The 19,876-nt window shown below is 51.1% G+C and overlaps 1 protein-coding gene across 3 annotated transcripts in view; it reads right to left on the reverse strand.

The window, feature by feature from the left end:
• RNF169 (ring finger protein 169) overlaps window positions 1-18,136 on the reverse strand; it is a 34,370-nt gene extending 16,234 nt beyond the window's left edge. For all 3 annotated transcript variants that reach the window (XR_010070138.1, XR_010070136.1, XM_063327878.1), the window contains exons 1-2: window positions 17,747-18,136; window positions 2,710-2,786 (exon numbers count right to left, since the gene is read on the reverse strand). Coding sequence is in view for 1 of the 3 variants with exons in the window: in XM_063327878.1 (XP_063183948.1) it covers window positions 2,710-2,786; window positions 17,747-18,119 (450 nt within the window). In the remaining 2 variants the exon portion in view is untranslated. The remainder of the gene's footprint in view (window positions 1-2,709; window positions 2,787-17,746) is intronic.
• Between the last annotated feature and the right edge of the window lie 1,740 nt (window positions 18,137-19,876).

Raw genomic sequence — 19,876 nt, forward strand, 5'->3', positions numbered from 1 at the left:
GCAAAAAAGGGGAAGGCAGGAGGCTGAACAGGAATAAGACAAAAACACGTCCAAAATGCTAGAAACACGTTAAAGCATTTCCTTTTGACTGGTGGGGAAGTGAGAAGTGTTGGCACTGGAGCGCACATGGTACCTTTTTGCTGAAGTCAAGCGGTAGATGCAAAAACCTCTTCAGCTGCAGTCTGACTATGCTTCAGCTGTGCTTACCTGAACTTTATAGATAATATTTAAAGTTGGTGGCGGAGTGATCAAGGTTAACAAGCGGTGACAAAGTACCCACTTTGTCCTGCACAGACGCAACGCTCCTATAGAAGTTTTATAGAATGACAGAATGGTTTGGGTTGGAAGGGACCTGAAAGATCATCTAGTTCCACCCCCCTGCCCTGGGCAGGGACACCTCCCACCAGACCAGGTTGCTCCAAGCCCCGGCCAACCTGGCCTTGAACCCCTGCAGGGATGGGGCAGCCACAGCTTCTCTGGGCAACCTGGGCCAGGGGCTCACCGCCCTCACAGCCAAGAATTTCTGCCCGAGATCTCAGCTCAATCTCCCCTCTTGCAGTGGAAAACCCTTCCCCCTCGTCCCATGGCTCCCCTCCCTCACCCAGAGTCCCTCCCCAGCTTTCCTGGAGCCCCTTGAGGGACTGGAAGGGGCTCCAAGGTCTCCGCGGAGCCTTCTCTTCTCCAGGCTGAACCCCCCAACTCTCTCAGCCCGTCCTCCCAGCAGAGGGGCTCCAGCCCTCCCAGCATCTCCGGGGCCTCCTCTGGCCCCGCTCCAACAGCTCCATGTCCTTCTTATGTTGGGTGGTCCAGAGCTGAACACAGTATTCCAGGTGGGGTCTCACCAGAGCGGAGCAGAGTCCCCTCCCTCACTCACTCTGCTGGCCATGCTTCTCTTGATCCAGCCCAGGATGCGGTTGGCTTTCGGGGCTACCAGCGCACATTGGCGGCTCATGTTATGGACTATGGGAAAGAAGATGGCTTAATCATTCCAGAAGATCCAGATATCCACCAGTGCGGAGGCACTCGGAAGAACCGCAGGGCCAAGATCCTGTCCCCCATGGAACTCAGGTGGTTCCTGCTCCTCTGGACACCCGGGAAATTCTGGCCTTGCAGCTGGATTGAAGACATCAAACAACAAGTCTGGCAGGATCAATGAGCAGTCGGCTCCAATATCATCACAGAACACCTCCCACTCAGTATTATGAAGAGATTTATAAAACCCTAGCAGGGTTTACAGTTAATACCTATAGAAAAAAATGTATTTCTTCTTTAAGCCAAAGATGCCCTGAGTATACTCATCCTGAAGGTTACAGTGAAAAAATATTAAGTTGCCACAATGATGCATGTTTAAGTTACTTAACAAACTAGATTTTTATATGAATAAGATTTCTGGGCACTTAAGTCTTACGCTGCTGCCTAAACTTCTCAACAAAGTGTCTCACCGTTGCTAAAAATGCTTAAAATGTCATAAGAGTTTACGCACAAAGCCATGCCTGCCTACCCAGACGAAGTCACCAGGACCAGGGAAGAGTTTGCATTTCTTCACATCGCTTAATGAAAGGTCACAGTCAGCCAAAGTTAAGTTATCCCAATAATCTGTAGCGACAATGTCCGTCAGCGTCACTGCTGATGCCACGCACAGAGAAGCAGGAGAGAAGACCCTTCCACATTTATAACTGTATCCTTTAATGCATTTCCCAGAGGAGTTATTTACCTTAAATATCACCTAAGCAGCATTTCCCCCCTTAGCATCACTCAATGGCTTCCCAGCCATTTCTACGGTTGTTGAGATCTTCAAGTAAAAACCCAAAGGAAAATTCTTCAATGAGGAAAACCCCCCTGTTCCTTTTCCCCCTGCAGGTAAACTAATCCGCGAGAGGTTGGAACCATCTCAAAGCCGAACACCATCACAGAGATCAAGGCCCCAGGACGGCGCTTAAATCTATTGACAGAGACACCAGGAGCGGGGCAGAGTCCACCTTGTTTTGGCAGGAGAGTGCGCAGGGTCTGGCAAAGGCAGGAGCTACGAGTGACAGCGGGAATGTTTTAGCAACTTATGGGCTAAAACAAGAAGGGTCACAATGGAAATCATTATCTGTTCGCCTACAGCAGTCGCTGCTTCACTGTGATGTTTGTCACCTAAAAAGCAGCCAATTTCGATAAATGACTAGTCACTGGAGGTATTTCAATGACTTAGATTAAGCAAAAAAAATCCCTTTTTAAATGTAGGAAATATTTTCCCAGACTTTAACTCCATATCAACTGAAAAGCTTTTCTTTCCTTCTCAGTTTTTTTGTCTTTAAATGACATTATTTTCTTGCCTAAAAATAGACAGAAAGCTCTAATTTGGAATAAATTCTTTCTGAGAAGGATGTTACTGCAGGAGATGCCGTATGCTGCAAAAACCTTTCTGGAATTACATCCACAAATACTGACGCTCCAACAAACCCAACAGTCACTCGAGGTCCACCAAGGAAGGTACATTTCCATGTTCTGGAAGGCAGCCTAAGACAGCAAAATCTGGCTTCTACATGCTCCATTACTGCCAACATTTTCCTGAACTGGCTGAACAGCATAAAGGGAATAAATGACCTTTGTTACAGAGCAGGAATAAAAAGCCCTTCAAGTTTTCTTATAGGTAGGATGGCATTCCTGCAGGAAATCCAAGTTATTCTGGAAGAAAAACCGCAATTACACAGAATACCGTACCTTCTTTAGCTGGCTTTCATATTCTTCTCGGAGTTCCCCTGGTTTGCTTAATTTAATGGGTGCTCTGAATATAAAGTCTGGAAAGAGAAGGGGAAAAAAAAATAAAGGAAACACTTTTTAGGGTATGATGACTGGGGTTGTCCATTATTTCCCAAAAAGGGTAAGCTCTCCCGGGACTGCACAAGAGGTTCGGCAGCATTTTTTCAAGCACATATGTTCATATTATGACACTGCTATCAAAGCTCTGTTTAACATACAGAAACATTCGGAGGAGGATGGCCAAGGAATACCATTTTGCACGCCTATAGTTACTTCTGAGACTCTCAAGAGTTCTTGACGAGCAGTTAAGCAATCCGGGGAGCATTAGGAGGATGTAAACACGGAGGTTAAGTAACAGCCCTGAGAATCACAGGGAATCTGAGCGCTAGAAGTAAAACCAGGCTTTAAACATCTCCTCCAGCCAAACACCCGAGAAGCACAGGCTGACAGCAGCAGCACACCCCGAATTCACACCCCTGCCCTTCTGCCGTTTAAACAAACATTGAGAACACTCTCTGTTTTCTATAGAAATGGTGTTTTCACTCCTCCACATCCCCTTCACCTTCGCAGGCGTTTGCGGTGCCGTTGCACCGGTCTGGAGAAAACACAGCTTTTATTCCGCTTGCAAACGCACTCCCCGAGGTGGATATTTCGAAGCCGGGCGGGCGGGCTGCTCCGTCCGGCAGGAATTCCCCGTCCTGCTCCCGCTTCCTCCCTTCCCCCTTGGGAATTCAGAAAGCGAAAGCATATTGCCACGGGGTTATAATTTAACCTCCCCAAATATAGTTACTCCCCAAATGACTTGCTTCGTTACGACGGCCTCAAAGCTCCTTCCCGCTTCTGCATGGGGCAAGTTGCGCTGCAGTCGGAGGAGCTTGAATGGAAAAGGGAGCAACCAGAATAAAAAACGATCCCTGAACAACCGGAATAAAACGACGACCCCTAAACAACCGTCCCGGCTCAGCCCAAATCCGTGCTCCAGGCAGGGTGCAGCAGAGCTCATCACCCTGACGTGCCACGCTCAGGATGAAACGGGTACGAGCAAGGAGGAAACATCGGTGGTGTTTCCTTTTCCCAGCTCGCTGAAATTAAGGGCTATAAACCGGCAGCTCCACCGCATGTTTTATTTAGGAAGCGTTTTTATTCCTCAAACACACTGGGCCAAAAATTAAAGGTTCACGGCAGGGCAAATAAATCAAATACCCAGCGGCCGACTGCCCTGCTGGGCATCCTCCAGTTCATGGCCGCGGCTGCCTCCTCCCCGGGGACAGGTCACAGCCCTGGTGCTGAGATGTGCCATTTGAAGACTGATTAAATCCTGTTTCCACCTGTCCTGCTTTCCACTGGTTTGCTTTTAATTTCTTAGAGGAAAGCCCCATAACTTCACTCACCAGTGAGTGCAAACTCAGAGCATCCAGAGAGGGAACGCTGCCAACGCCAGAGCTGAACAAATGACAAAGTATTTAACACTTGCTTTAAAAAGGGGAGGAAAAAAATCTCTTGTAATCAAACCTCAAGCATGCAAACTAGAATTTATTTTTCTTTTTTAAAAAACAAGAGCTGCTATTCCCTCTCACTCGCACGCCTGCGCGAGCTAGGCTTGTTTTTAAAGGAAAACATCCAAAAATGTCCCAACATGTGCGATAAAAATCCCGAGCGGTGGCGACACTGGGGAGGCCAGGCTGCATTCCTCGCTCCTGCGCCTGCAACCGGCCGGGCTGGAAACCTTCCACCGGCTTCTCAAAATGTTTTTTTTCAATTGTGTCCTTGAACAGTTCCAGTTCTTTGTGAATTTTATCAAGCTGAACTTCCACGGAGACGGTCCCAAGAGCAGCAGCAATCTGTAAGGCACCCGCAGCAACCTTCAATTACTTCTGAATGCCTAAGGCTCATCTCAGACCTTATCTTCGAGGCTAAGGAGGTGTATTTTTTCCCTCCAGGGTAATAAAAGCATACTAGCTAACCCGAGGGAAACGCGCAGCAGTAAAGACAAGCCGCATCAACTGTTTCATTGCTTACATGGCTTCGGCAGCCCAGAGGAGGTTTATAATAACGGAACGTTTATCTATAAAGTTGGGCTGGTTTAGCTTGTGGTCTAACACCAGGTGGAGGCAATTTTATGTAGAGCATCTTTATGCAACAACTTGTACATTTTATAGATAGGTCAAAAGACAGAGAACCCAAATTTCTCACTGTGTGCAGAAGAGGTGAAAACAGAAATGTGTGGACACAGAATCACAGCGTGGCAGGGGTTGGAAGGGACCTCTGGAGATCATCTCATCCAAGCCCCTGCCAGAGCAGGGTCACCCACAGCAGGTGGCACAGGAACACGTCCAGGTGGGTTTGGAATATCTCCAGAGATGGAGACTCCACCACCTCTCTGGGCAGCCTGTGCCAGGGCTCTGCCACCCTCACAGGAAAGTTTTTCCTCGTGGTTGCACAGAATTTCCCGTGTTCCAGTTTGTGCCCATTGCCCCTTGCCCTGTCCCCGGGCACCACTGAGAAGAGTCTGGCCCCATCCTCTTGCCCCCCGCCCTTTAGCTCTTGCTGAGCATTGATGAGATCCCCTCTCGGTCTGCTCTTCTCCAGGCTGAACAGCCCCAGGGCTCTCAGCCTTTCCTCAGCACAGAGATGCTCCAGCCCCTCCGCATCTCCGCAGCCTCCGCTGGACTCTCTCCAGCAGTTCGTTGTCCTTCTGGAACTGGGGAGCCCAGAACTGGACCCAGTGCTCCAGCTGTGGCCTCCCCAGGGCAGAGCAGAGGGAGAGGATGACCTCCCTCCACCTGCTGGCCGCACTCTTCTTGATGCCCCCCAGGAGACTATTGGCCTTCTTGGCCACCAGGGCACATGGCTGGCTCATGGGCAACTTGTTGCCCACCAGGACTCCTAGGCCCCTCTCTGCACAACTGTATATCCATGTTTACAACACCCCGTTATACTTTCTGGGGTAGAATGATGCTACACTGTGGATGCTTCTATCAGCACAGAACTGCTGCAGACCAGACTGGTCCTCGCACTGGGGCGCAACTGTGGAGGAAGGCAAGATGATCAGAGCATCACACGTGTTCCTCCAGCACACCTCACGTGCTAATTCTACATGTTCAGGTGCAGGACAAAGCTGTGCAGCTGTTTCAATGTGTGCTACAGCCTAAGAGAACAATGAAATGGGTAAGACGATGGAAGAAAAAGCCTTCATAGAATCATGGAATGGTTTGGGTTGGAAGGGACCTGAAAGATCATCCACTTCCAACCCCCCTGCCCTGGGCAGGGACACCTCCCACCAGCCCAGCTTGCTCCAAGCCCTGTCCAGCCTGGCCTTGAACCCCTCCAGGGATGGGGCAGCCACAGCTTCTCTGGGCAACCTGGGCCAGGGGCTCACCACCCTCACAGCCAAGAATTTCTGCCCGAGATCTCAGCCCAATCTCCCCTCTTGCAGTGGAAACCCCTTCCCCCTCGTCCCATGGCTCCCCTCCCTCATCCAGAGTCCCTCCCCAGCTTTCCTGGAGCCCCTTGAGGGACTGGAAGGGGCTCCAAGGTCTCCGTGGAGCCTTCTCTTCTCCAGGCTGAACCCCCCCCAGCTCTCTCAGCCTGTCCTCCCAGCAGAGGGGCTCCAGCCCTCCCAGCATCTCCGGGGCCTCCTCTGGCCCTGCTCCAACAGATCCATGTCCTTCTTGTCCTTTAATTTGCAAAGCTCCTTGCTCTTCTTCTCCAGCGAGCTGTGGGTCAGCAGAAACGGTTTCCGAGTGGAGCCAACTTTGAAGGGCTGTGGGGAAGGCTGGCACTGGGATGCTCCTTCCAAGCACGATGACAGCACCGAAACAGTCGCAGTGGCAGGAGCAAACCCAGCATCCTGCTCTTTTACACTGGCAGACGAGAGTTTCATCCTATTGTGCTCAATCTTGGAAATAACCCAATTGATTTCTGCACTATTTGAGAGGAAAAAATATTTTCTAATTAGTTAACACTGGTTCTTTTTATAAGAGGCATTTGACTTGTAGCCTCAATCCCCTTGAATGACTCCATCCTTCCAACGTTAGCACAGAAGTGTGCATTACACACTGCCACCCTTAATCCGCACTCCCGACCAGCAGATTTTATATTTACTGGCAAAAGATTCCGAAACATCCATCTGGTGAATTTAACAACATGGGTTGAATAAAAATAAGTTGAACTCGATTCAGAAACCCTTCGGTTCCCTGCCTGTCGTTCAGAGGCTCCTGGGTTTTGCCAAACCGATGCCATCCGGCAAGTCAAAGCCCTGCCACCCGCGGCAGCGAATCCCCCTCACCCCCAGCTTCCATGGAAACTTGCAGCAGCCTTCGTAGCTTCCCTGTATTCCTGGCAGGGATAATCAAAACCTCGAGGTTTTCACTTTTTTTCCTTTTAACTTCCGGCAGTTAGTGAAGATGAGATCTTAATTTTTTCAAAACACAAAACAAGAAGGTAGAAGTTTTCTGACTACGGGGAGGTTATCCAACAAGAATAATTTATCTAGTTCTTTTAAAAGGATGTTAACTAAATTACATGAAGACATGCAATGGCATACTTCATATATATGTTTTATTGGTGGGTTTGTATTGTGGGATACATATATATGTATCCTTGGTGGATTGGGGCGTATTTGAAAACAAGAAATCAAAACTCGGAATATTTTGGCCAGAAATCTGCAACTTTTCATAAGTGGAAGAATCAATAAGGTGGGAGCTGTAGGAAGACTTGCAGCTGTCACATACTGGTAGGACAACATGCGGCATCGCCAGCCCCCTTCTCCTGCTCTGCTGTGGGCATCTGTGGTCCAGCAAACCGGAGGCGGGAACTAAGCCAAGCTACGACTGATCTACTGAAAAAAAAACCCACAACCCTCCAGAAAGTTTTGTTTTTTCACCCCAGGGCAGCTCCCATAACCTAACATGCTCCAGACCAGCTCTCATGCAGAGCCAAATGGGACAAAAATAGACTTAATCTAGTTCTGAGCCTGGAGTTCCAGCTGAAGCAGATGATGACACTAAAAAAATGTTAATTTTTTGGTAGATAGCTATTAACACACTGTCATTTCACCCTAAATAGGCTGGTACTAATAATTTCAATAATCTCCCCAAGACAAGTCTTCCCAACGGATTTTCATAGAATCACAGAATGGTTTGGGTTAGAATAGACCTTCAAAGCTCACCTAGCCCAACCCTGCTGTCATGGGCAGGGACATTTAGTGGTGGACTTGGCAGTGTTGGGTTTACGGTTGGACTTGATGATTTTAAAGGTCTTTTGCAACCTAAATGACTCCATGATTCTATGATCTTCAACTAGATCAGGTTGCTCAAAGCCCTGTCCAACCTGGCCTTGAATACATTCAATGATGAGGAATCCACAATTTCTCTAGGTACTCGCTCCAGTGTCTCACTATCCTCCTCGTAAAGAATTTCCTCCTTATGTCCAATCTAAACCTAATCTCTTTCAGTTTTAAAGGTGTTGCCCCTTGTCCTGTCATTGTAGACCTTGGTAAAAATGCTGCTCTAAGGTCTCCCTGGAGCCTTCTCTTCTCCAGGCTGAACAACCTCAGCTCTCACAGCCTGTCTTCACAGCTGAGGGGCTCCAGCCCTTGGATTACCTTTGTGGCCTCCTCTGGACCCGCTCCAAATGATATCCAAATGATAGGATTTATAAAATTTGTGAGTTGTACAGTGGTATAAATAGATGAAAGGCCATCTAAGCTAAAAGGAATGTACCAAGTTCAAGAATACAATAGACTGTAAATGGAAAGACCTTTCCCGGGACGCAGCCGAGGACCAGTCGATGCCTCTGCATGGTGTATTGAGAGCCGGTCTCGGTGAAGATGGGAGTTATTCAAGCCATATTGGGTATAAATCCAAAAGATGTGTTCCTGCTGGTAGCAAACCCTGGGAAGAGGCTTGAAATAAAGGAAGATGGAAGATGGAGAAGCTGTCTGGGGATGTGAGTGGGAAAGAGAGAAGAGGATGCTTTAGAAAGCTGGTAAAAACCCCCTTGGTAAGTTCTGAACTGTTTGTGGTTTCTTTGAGGCTTCCTGGAGCAAAAGGGTTTTTTTTTAAGGTCATGGAGAAGTTGGGGAACGTGAGGGGAAGCAGCTACTTGAAATCTGTAAAACAGCACACTTAGCGAAGTGGGTACTACAACCAATTTTTAGTTCATTAAGGAAGTCTCTAAAAGGTAACAAGCAGATGACAAACCAACTCAGTAAGAAGAACTCGCATTAATTCAGTCCAATCTCCTCCTTTGGTGGAATAATTAAGGGATGAGAGAGAAACAAGTAACGATATGAGTTCATCTCCTGGGGGTGAGAGGGTATTTTGCCAGCTGTAGAGACCAAGATATCCACACTTTTTCTTTACGGAGAAAGTTAAGGACTAGCAGGATGTGTTGTGTTAGGGGTCACACAAGTAATTTTGAGCAGCCCATGCAGGAACTGCTCCTACACCATCCAAAACTTGCTCTGGAAAGAAAGCAAGAAAATATGAGAATAGGAACCACCGCAAAGGAACTCAGAATCCTGCCTTTATGCTTCTGTGGAAAAAGGAGGAGAAGAGCTGGTTAGGGAGGTTGGAGTGTGGTGTGGAGGCATCGGAGGGAAGAAGCTCCAAGAACGAGATGGAGAAGCTGTAAGGAGTGGGACAAGGAGCGATAGCTCTTAACCTTGTGAAGGTAGGTTAAGAAATTTTGCTAGATACGGCTTACTGCCAACACCCTTTGGGCTCACGGAGACCATTTCAGCTCAGGCGCAGCGTTGCACAAACACAAAAGCTCGTGTGCTCTCCTGGAGCTGCCAGGGATGCACGTGCAACCCTGCAGAGCTGCCAGGTTGGGTGCAGCAGGGCTGGTCCCGAGACGGAGCTCAAATTCCAGCAGACGCAGGCTCATTCCACGAAGTTTCCTTGCAAGCCGATCCCCAGCTCACCCTTTAGCTCCCCTATTTTCTGGATGTAGCCCCGTTGTGCAGGATAACCGTGTCCCTAGCATCCCGAGTAACAGTACGTCAAAAATATTTTGTCTTCATTTGGAAGCACATTAAAAAAAAAAACATTCTTAGAAGCACAGTGAGAAAAAAAAAAGCTAGTGTAGGTATAGCCACTCTTCAGATGGATGCACAACTAGCGGAAAAATTATTTTTCCAAGAGTTAACGATCCACCGCCATGCCAGGACTGCCTCTCACATTGGCCACTGGGGCTAGCTCTGGGTCTGGTCCTCATCACTCTCTTCATTAACGGCTTGACCAGTAGATTAAAAAGAATTTAAGTATCATGGATGACTGGAGAGAGGACAGCGAGGGAGGAGATGGAGGTGCAAGCTCTTCAACAGTCTCATGGCACAGTTGTTCCTGCCCCCAAAGAGGCAGCCTTGCCTTCTTTCTTTTCCTGGGAAATCTTTTAATTTAATTTAACCCATTTTAAACCCATCCCATCAAACAGCCATACACCACCACCGCTGCAACAAGGAGGAAAGAAGAGGTGGTGTTGACTTTAACCAGTTTGATGAACTGATTGAATCAGTTCTGCCCCTCTACTCTGCTCTGGTGAGACCCCACTTGGACTACTATGTCCAGCTCTGAGGCCCCCAACATCAGAAAGACATGGAGCTGTTGGAGCGGGGCCAGAGGAGGCCACGGAGAGGCTGCGAGGGTTGGAGCCCCTCTGCTGGGAGGACGGGCTGAGAGAGTTGGGGGGGTTCAGCCTGGAGAAGAGAAGGCTCCGGGGAGACCTTAGAGCAGCCTTCCAGTATCTGAAGGGGGCCTACAAGAAAGCTGGAGAGGGACTTTTTACAAGGGGTGGTGATAGGACAAGGGGTAATGGATTCAGACTGGAAGAGGGGAGATTTAGATTAGATATTAAGAAGAAATTTTTCACTATGGGGGTGGTGAGCCCCTGGCCCAGGTTGCCCAAAGAAGCTGTGGCTGCCCCATCCCTGGAGGGGTTCAAGGCCAGGCTGGATGGGGCTTGGAGCAACCTGGTCTAGTGGGAGGTGTCCCTGCCCAGGGCAGGGGGGTGGAACTGGATGATCTTTATGGTCCCTCCCAACCCAAACCAAACCATTCTATGTGGGAGTAAATCACTGCTTTTCATGTAGCAGGGAAAGGCTTCGTCAGGATTGCCATTTCTAAACTCTTAGCACTGTGGTCTTGAGGCAAAAAAACTGGCGACAGGCAAGAGAACAACAGAAGTGACAGGAAATTAAGGGATCACTAGGAAATGCTCAAGAACTAGACTGGTCTGGTTCAGCGGGGAAAGAGGGAAACCACAGCCAAAAAAAGACTCGGAGGAAGGAGGGGGAAGTCACGTTAGAAGCCTGGCAAAAACACCCCACCCCTCTTATAAAACCATCAGTTATTAATTGTTCTGCATAGCTACCGGGCAGAAGAGAAACAAAAGAAATCAGCTGCGTTTATAACAAAGGAGATTTTGATTAGATATTAGGCAAAATTTTCCAAGCGTGCAGAGGCTGAAACAAAGGTGGCTGTGGGATCCCCTTCTGCCATCTGTGGACGAATGGATGGCTCGGGTGTCTACGAGGAATGGTTTAGGTACGCTCAATCCTACTCAGGCGAAGGGGAGCAGACTTCCCCTGCCCCTTCCAAAAGCAGTCAATTATTTTCTCCCTCCCCAACCACTTTCCTGGTAGGAGTTTAAAGCGCTTGACCAGCTTAACAAGCCCTTTCCTTGGAAAATTGAATTTCTTTTTCCCAGTTCATGAAGGAATGCTTGCCCTTCAGCAATTTTCCAAGCTCCATAAAGGCATCTATAATCTGGGACAGTAATGTCAGGACTGATAAGCAAAAATCTATCGATGCGGGTGAGTATCTGATACTGAAGGTGGGACTTGTGCCTGCTGTCTGAGAAGAGTGCGCCAAAATCTCATCTGCTTGTCCTTTTTCATGACATCCTTTTCTTTTGCCTTATTCATAGGGTCCTCCATCTTCCTCGGAGAAATGGGAATGTACTTATTTTCTTACAAATCAGGCTGAGCAACTTGCTGCAAACACGATACGTACATCTTTGTTCTTCTTGGCCAACTGAATCCTCAAACACGTACCCGCAGACTCCAAGCCTCCCATCTGCCGCACTTATCTGCCTTCCAAGACTTCCACCAGGCAACTGGTTTAATATAAGAAACCTTCCTTAGCAAAGTATAACAGCCAGGACTCCCATCTTTATCTCAAGATTCAGTTTTACGCCAGCATTGAGGGTGAATTTCCAGATGCTATATGGTACCTAGAGATGCCCACAGAGCAGGCAGAGAGGACGTGGGACTGATGGGCCACTCACACCTTCTGGAGCGGCAACTGGAGACCAGACTGAAGGCAGCGGGGCAGCTCGAAGGGCATCATACCCAGGAGCAGGCAACCAAACCCAGCCCATGCTAAGACACAACACAGGGAGCGAGTACGTGATGTCTCCTCTTACTTCTATCCAGTTTTGTTTGATGAGTGTTGTGACAAGGACTTTGTCTTCATACGTATCCATATAGCACCTAACACAGAATCCTCAATCTCAGCCAAGGTCTGAGAGCTCCCTAAGTCCACTATTATGTATAAATGACACAGTGAATGACAAAAATCAGGACTTGAAACCATTATTAGTTAGCCAATTTAAGCTGGAAGAATTAAGCTGTGTCAAGTGGAGGCACCTTTCATGGTTTTTAAAGAAAAAATAATACCAAGTAGTTTTCTAAATCAATTTTACAGATTTTAAGTGATTTAATGAAATACTTCAGCTTATTTGGTGTTTGCTAACAGAATCACAGGATGGTTGAGGTTGGCAAAGACCTCCGGAGACCAAACCCCTCTGCTCAATCAGGGTCACCAGCAGCCGTCTGGCCAGGTCCATCTCCAGTTGGGTTTTGACTGTCTCCAAGGATGGAGACTCCAGAACCTCCCTGGGCAACCTGTGCCAGTGCGTGTGTTTCAGGTGGTGTTGAGGAGGTGTTCAAGGCCAGGTTGGATGAGGCTCTGAGCAACCTGATCTAGTGGAAGATGTCCCTGCCCATGTCAGGGGGGTTGGACGAAGTGATCTTTGAAGGTCCCTTCCAAACAATGACCATTCTGTCATTCTAAAGACCAGCCTCAGGAATCCAAAGCCCCTGAGATCAGGGGGAGAGTCTGGAGCCAGAAAGACCCACCCTCGCTGGAGGGAGGATCAGCTTAGGGAACATTTAAACAAACTGGACATACACAAGTCCATGGGACCTAATGGGTTGCACCCACAAGTGCTAAGGGAGCTGGCCAACGTCACTGGGAGGCCATTGTTGATTATCTTTGAAAGGTCATGGCCATTGGGAGAGGTTCTTGAGGCCTGGAAGAAAGCAAATGTCACTTCTCCCTTTAAAAAGGGCAAGGAGGAGGAATGAAAGGCTGGCCATCCCACCTCGATACCTGGAAAGGTAATGGAGCAACTACTCCTGGCAACCATTTCCAGACACATGAAGGACAAGAAGGTGTTGGGGAGGTAGTCAGCATGGATATATGAAGAGGAAAGCATACTTAACTAATGGAGATGACTGCCTTGGTGGATGAGCAGAGAGCAGTGGATGTTTATCTTCGCCGGTGAAGGGCCATGAAGATCATTGAGTGACTGGAGTATTGACTAACAAGAGCAGGCTGAGAGAGCTGGGACTGTCCAGGCTCAAAAGTGAAGGCTCAGGGGGATCTTACTAATGTGTTCAAATATCTGGTGGAAGACAGTAGAGAAGACAGAGCCAGGCTCTCCTCTGTGATGCCCAGCGACAAGACAAGAGGACATGGGCACAAATTGAAATACAAGAAGTTCCATTTAACATAGGATAACATAGAATCATAGAATTGTTAGGGTTGGATGGGACCTTAAAGATCATCTAGTTCCAACCCCCCTGCCATAGGCAGGGACACCTCCCACTAGATCAGGTTGCTCAGAGCCCCATCCAGCCTGGCCTTAAAAACTTCCAGGGATGGGGCTTCCACCACCTCTCTGGGCAACCTGTTCCAGTGCCTCACCACCCTCATGGTGAAGAATCTCTTCCTAACGTCCAGTCTGAATCAACCTATCTCTAGTTTTAATCCATTCCCTCTAGTCCTACCATTCCCCGACATCTTAAAAAGTCCCTCCCCGGCTTTCTTGTAGGCCCCCTTAAGATACTGGTAGGCCCCTATAAGGTCTCCTCGGAGCCTTCTTTTCTCCAGACTGAACAACCCCAACTCTCTCAGTCTGTCCTCATAGGTGACATAGTGCTCCAGCCCTCTGATCATCACACAATCACAGAATGGTAGGAGTTGGAAGGGACCTCTGGAGATCATCTCATCCAAGCCCCTGCCAGAGCAGGGTCACCCACAGCAGGTGGCACAGGAACGCGTCCAGGTGGGTTTGGAATGTCTCCAGAGATGGAGACTCCACCACCTCTCTGGGCAGCCTGTGCCAGGGCTCTGCCACCCTCACAGGAAAGTTTTTCCTCGTGGTTGCACAGAATTTCCCGTGTTCCAGTTTGTGCCCGTTGCCCCTTGTCCCATCCCTGGGCACCACTGAGAAGAGTCTGGCCCCATCCTCTTGCCCCCCGCCCTTTAGCTCTTGCTGAGCATTGATGAGATCCCCTCTCGGTCTGCTCTTCTCCAGGCTGAACAGCCCCAGGGCTCTCAGCCTTTCCTCAGCACAGAGATGCTCCAGCCCCTCCGCATCTCCGTAGCCCTCGGCCGGACTCTCCAGCAGTTCCCTGTCCTTCTGGAACCGGGGAGCCCAGAACTGGACCCAGTGCTCCAGCTGTGGCCTCCCCAGGGCAGGGCAGAGGGGGAGGATGACGTCCCTCCACCTGCTGGCCACACTCTTCTTGATGCCCCCCAGGAGACCATTGGCCTTCTTGGCCACCAGGGCCCATTGCTGGCTCATGGTCATCCTGTTGCCCACCAGGACTCCCAGGTCTCTCTCTGCAGAGCTGCTTTCCAGCAAGTCAGCCCCAACCTGTCCTGGTGCATGGGGTTATTCGTCCCCAGGTGCAGGACCCTACAAGAAGCCCCTGTTGAACTTCATCAGGTTCCTCTCTGCACAACTCTCCAGCCTGTCCAGGTCTCTCTGGATGGTGGCACAGCCTTCTGGTTGACACTTTTTTATTGTCAGGGTGGCCAAGCACTGACACAGGTTGCCCAGAGAATCTGCAGAGTTGGAGACAGTCAAAACCCAACGGGACATGGTCTTGGGCAACCTGCTCCTGGTGACCCTGCTTTGAGCAGGGGTTTGACTAGGTGGTCTCCAGAGGTCCCTGCCAACCTCGGCCATGCTGTGTTTCTCTGACAAGCCCCACTAACATCAAGATAAAGCACATCCACTGCTCACCCTCTGCACGTTACAGCTACCTTTGATTTCCACACTATTAGCCCAACTTAAAAATGGCCAGTTACCTTGACAGCTTTTAGCCCAACTCGGCCGTCTGGCGGACAAGCTTGAGCCTAAGCTAGAAGTGCCACAGAAACGCCGTTCGAGATTACGGCTGGTTTTAGCTCACCTCATCGGCTGATAACTCAGCTGCTCTGCAGCTCTAAGTGCAACTTCATGGCGGCGAGGTCTATGGTACGAAACGCAATCAGAGTACAAGGGTTAGTCCAGCCCAATTTAGAGTGCCGATGACAAAGCCATATTCAAGGTGTACAAGGTGACACCCAGGTGCAGGTGTCCGTCCGCGTCTGGGGAGCACACCCCACGTTTCTCCGTGCTAAGACCTTCCACAATTCTCTCCAAAACACTTCCAGAGCTTTAAGAAGTTTGGACAGGCAGAAAATGACAATCAACATGACAACCATGTGCCTCGCTGCAAAAATATACATATTTCAGACAATTCAAGCCAAGCAGAGAATTAAAATTAATTTAAAAAAAACCAAACAGCCAAGGCACTCCGTTAAGTATTCCTGCAGCATGTCTGGATATTCTCATTCCAGCTAGGCTGGACCAAGCTGAGTATATTTAAGTGTGACTGACAGAAGTACCTCGGAGTGGAGACCAACTCAGAGAGTTGCTGTTGTCCCTCCTCCGGCTGGGCTGGCGAGGAGGAACCGCTCCCAGCCGTTTGGCTCGGCTCCCTCCGGACAGCCCCATCTGTTCATTGATTCAGCAAATCCTTCTGCGCGAAGGCTTCCCAGTCCGCTTCGAGCAAAGGTTAGCGGGGTTAGTTCAAACCACCAATTTAAGCCGTTTAAGCTCATCCTGCCAATTTTTCCCGCAGCAAATTAGAGGGTGCTGACACAAGCATGAACCGTAAGACTCGTAACCCACTCGAAAAGGAACGGTTAGGGCATGGCTGGATGGCTAAAAGGATGTTTATCCACAGCTTAAAGCCTCGGAGAAGCTCTACAGGGCTCCCACCAGCACTGCGACGTCGGCAAAGCGCTTGTGGAGGTGCGGCGTCGGCGGCCAGTCTCCACCGGTGCTGCTGCATCAACCCTCTCCAACCAACACGCACCGCGGCACAAGCAGAAGCGGTCCCAGCACACCGCGAGTTTCGACAGGGCATCTTCTGCAGCACCTCGGCTCCCACCAGGAAAAAGCCACGCCACCAGCTCAAACAAGGATTTATTTTAAAGGAAAGGCAAGGGAAGCGTTTTCCAGGAGTTGAGGAAGGCTGGCGGCTTTTGGGACGGGGAGGAAACGCGTGACAAAAAGCCATGAACTTAGAAACTATGGACTTTTTTTTTAATGTCAACAAAGCAGTGGAACTTCCCACAGTGTAAAAGCTTTCCTCTCTCAACGCGACTTTTACCAGCCCTTACGATAGGCAGCACCGCTGGAACCATTACAAAAATAATAACCGTATTATAAACATAACTGGCCATTCGGCATTTCGGGGCTCAAACCAGACCTGCCCCACGTGGGGTGTTTTCTTAAAAATCATGGATGAGAATGGGGCGAGACGATGCCAGTAGCCCTCTCCCACCCAGCCTTTGCATCTCCCCAGCCCGCCATCTCTGTGGAGGGGGCATTGTCCTGCTGCCCACACCTCCCCCCCGCCCCCACTAGTCCCATCCCTGATGCTGTTGGCGAAGGCAGCCTGAAGGCTGAGCCCGGGCACAACTCAGTGCATGGAGCGGATGCTGAACTGGGCACGGCGAGGTGGGGAAATGTGTCCCCTCCCTGCAAAACCATCATCCCACCACTGCAAAGGAGGGTGGGCTCAGGCCCAGGGGTGGGGGGCTGAGCCAACTCTGTGGAGGGGGGCACCATCCTGCTGCTCCCCCCATTCCCATCCCTGATGCTGTTGGCGAAGGGAGCCCAACGGCTGAGCCCAAGCGCAACTCAGTGCATGGAGCAGATGCTGAACCGGGCATGGGGAGGTCCGGAAACACGTGTCCCCCACCAAACCCACCATCCCACCACTGCAAAGGAGGGTGGGCTCAGCCCTGGGGGTGGGGGGCTGGTCCGTCTCTGTGGAGGGTTCCTGACTCTCCCTCCACCACCTCTGTCGAGGGGGGGACACCATCCTGCTGCCCCCTCCATTCCCATCTCTGATGCTGTGGGTGAGGGAACCCCGACGGCTGAACCCCAGCGCACTCAGTGCATGGAGCAGATGTTGAACTGGCGAGGTGAGGAAACGCGTCGCCCCCCCACAACCCATCATCCCACCACTGCAAAGGAGGGTGGGCTCAGCCCCGGGGGTGGGGGGCTGAACCGTTTCTGTGGAGGGGGGCACGGTCCTGCTGCCCCCCCCCCCCATTCCCATCCCTGATGCCGTCAGTGAGGGGACCCCGACAGCTGGGCCCGGGCGCACTCGGTGCACGGAGCAGATGTTGAACTGGTGAGGTGGGAAAACATGTCCCCCCCCCCCCCCCCGCAACCCGTCTCCCACCGCTGCAAGAGGTGGGGAAGGGGAGTGTGGGGGGGCGGGGTTGAGCCCCCACAAACTCATCGCACCCCCCTCCCCCGTCAGGCCAGGCCGGCGCCGCCCCCTCGGGGCTGAGCCCCCGCAAACTCATCGCACCCCAACCCTGCCCCCCCCCCCCCCCCCGCCTTCTTCCCGCCGCACCTTGGTCCGGCGGCCGCTGCTCCCCGCCGCCTCCTCCTCCTCCTCCGGCGGCTGTGGTGGCGGCGGGCTCGGCGCGGGCCTGCTGGCGGCGGGCCCAGGTGGAGAGGCGGCTGCGGCAGAGCGGGCAGCAAAGGCCCGGGCCCTGCAGGCAGCGCTGGAAGCAGGCGAGGCAGAACGAGTGGCGGCAGGGCGGCGTCACCGCCTCCGCCAACGCCTGCCGGCATACCGGGCACTCCGCCACCGCCAGCACCACCTCGTCCTCCTCCTCCTCCTCCTCCGCCGCCGCTGCCGACCCGGCCCGCCCCCGCCGTCGCCGCCCCCGCCGCGCCGGTACCGCGGCCCGGCCGCCGGGCCCCGCCGCTGCCGCCGCCATCTTCTCACACACTTTGAAGGGACAGAGCGTTGGGGCGCGCGGCCCCTCCCAATTCCCACATAATTCATGAGGTGGCCACGCCCCTCCTCGCTTCATATTCATGAGCGCCGCGGCGCGTCAGTATTCGGGGGCTCGCTCCGCGTAAGCCACGCCCTCTCACTGAATATTCATGAGCTCGGGTATATAAGGAGGGGCCGCCTCCCTTTTCCCTCAGTAGGCGGAGGGGCCTCAGCCGATAGCGGTGGGTTCGCGGCCGGCGGGTCCGCTCACGGAGCCCGGGCCCGGTGTGAGGGGCAGTGGGGCGGGAGGAGCCCTGTCCCTGAAGGAGGCCAGCGTCCCCTCCACCACCCCGAGGAGGGCGTAGGGCATAGTGGCACATCCTTTAGCAAACTGGCTGCCACACGAGGGTAAACCTCCACAGTCGGCTATGGATTGGGGTATCTTTTATTTCAGCCTTGCTGGATGCTTGGGTGAAGGCCGTAATCTCGGGTTGTTCCTGCTGGCCTGCCCTTCATGGTGCTGCTTCAGATCCCTGTGATTTCTCAGGGGGTTTAAGACCATCCCTCTTGGATGGGGGCTCTCAGCAGCCCTAGAGCCCTCTGGCTGCCTCCAGCCTCCTCCTCCAACAAGATCCAGTGGTGGGCCTTTAAAAGGACACCACAGAATCCCCATGTGCTAACAAGCCTTTTCTATCTTGTTTTTTATTGTTACTGCTTTTCTTCCTTATATCCCCAGGACATGCTCCTTTTTGGACTCCTTGGTGGTTCTTAAGCACAGCTTGACTCCAGACATCCCCAGGCCAAGCCAGTGGAGAGCCCCCATTCCGTTCTCCGGCTGGGTATGAGTGTCCAGGAGCTCCACAGATGAGATTAGCAAGTTATAAACCAGCAGAGCACAGGGGCCAGTACCACACCAACCCTTTAGTTTAACCCTTTCTAGGTAGTATATGCTTGTAAGCATTCAGCCAGTGTTTTTGCTCGGTGACTGCAGTGCTCAGCCCTACGGCCACGGGGTTTGGAGAAACCCAAATTCCCAGCTCCCCAACCACATCCCAAGACTTCCAGGTCTCCCCTAACCCATCATTTTCTATTGCTGCTTGAAGTAGGGACTGGGAATTAATCTCAAGACTTCCACTTCTGCTAAATAACTTGCCGAGGAGGGGTAAAAGGGGTGGTGGGGTAGGTTCTAATCTTGCCTAATTTGGGATGCGAGCTGCTGGGAGGTGAGGGGCAGGGAAGTTTAGGAAATCGTCATCGAAATGATGTGCTTCCCACAGAGCTCCATTCCTTGTGGATTCTCCAGTGTCTACTAATGTATCCCACTTACTGCAGGGTACTAATTTACATTTCTCCTACCTAGCTCCTCTTTGCACAGAATATTTTGGTGTACAATATCTTTGCGATATCTATCTTTCCGTCAGGCTGGTTGAAAGGTCCGTCTGATTAAGAAGCGATTAGACCTAAAAATCTTACAATACTCCTGTGTGAAGCCTCGCAGCTGCAGGGGCAGCACTGCTGTACATCCATGGCTGTTAGCGTTTGAAGGTGTAGCGATGCAGAGTTGATTATTTTCATTAACAGCATTTAACAAATACTCCTCAGAGGCTTAATGTGAGGAACAGCCGTTTCTGATGGAAGATAGACAGTGTTTGGCCTGCAGCGTTAAGCGATTGGCAAACGAGGAGGAGAGCTTCAATGCTCGTGGAGCAGACTGACGATTTAACAAACAGCTTTTACTGAGAGAGAAAAGCTTTGAAC

Source organism: Chroicocephalus ridibundus, chromosome 1 (genome assembly GCF_963924245.1).
Source record: "Chroicocephalus ridibundus chromosome 1, bChrRid1.1, whole genome shotgun sequence".
Lineage (NCBI taxonomy): Eukaryota > Metazoa > Chordata > Aves > Charadriiformes > Laridae > Chroicocephalus > Chroicocephalus ridibundus.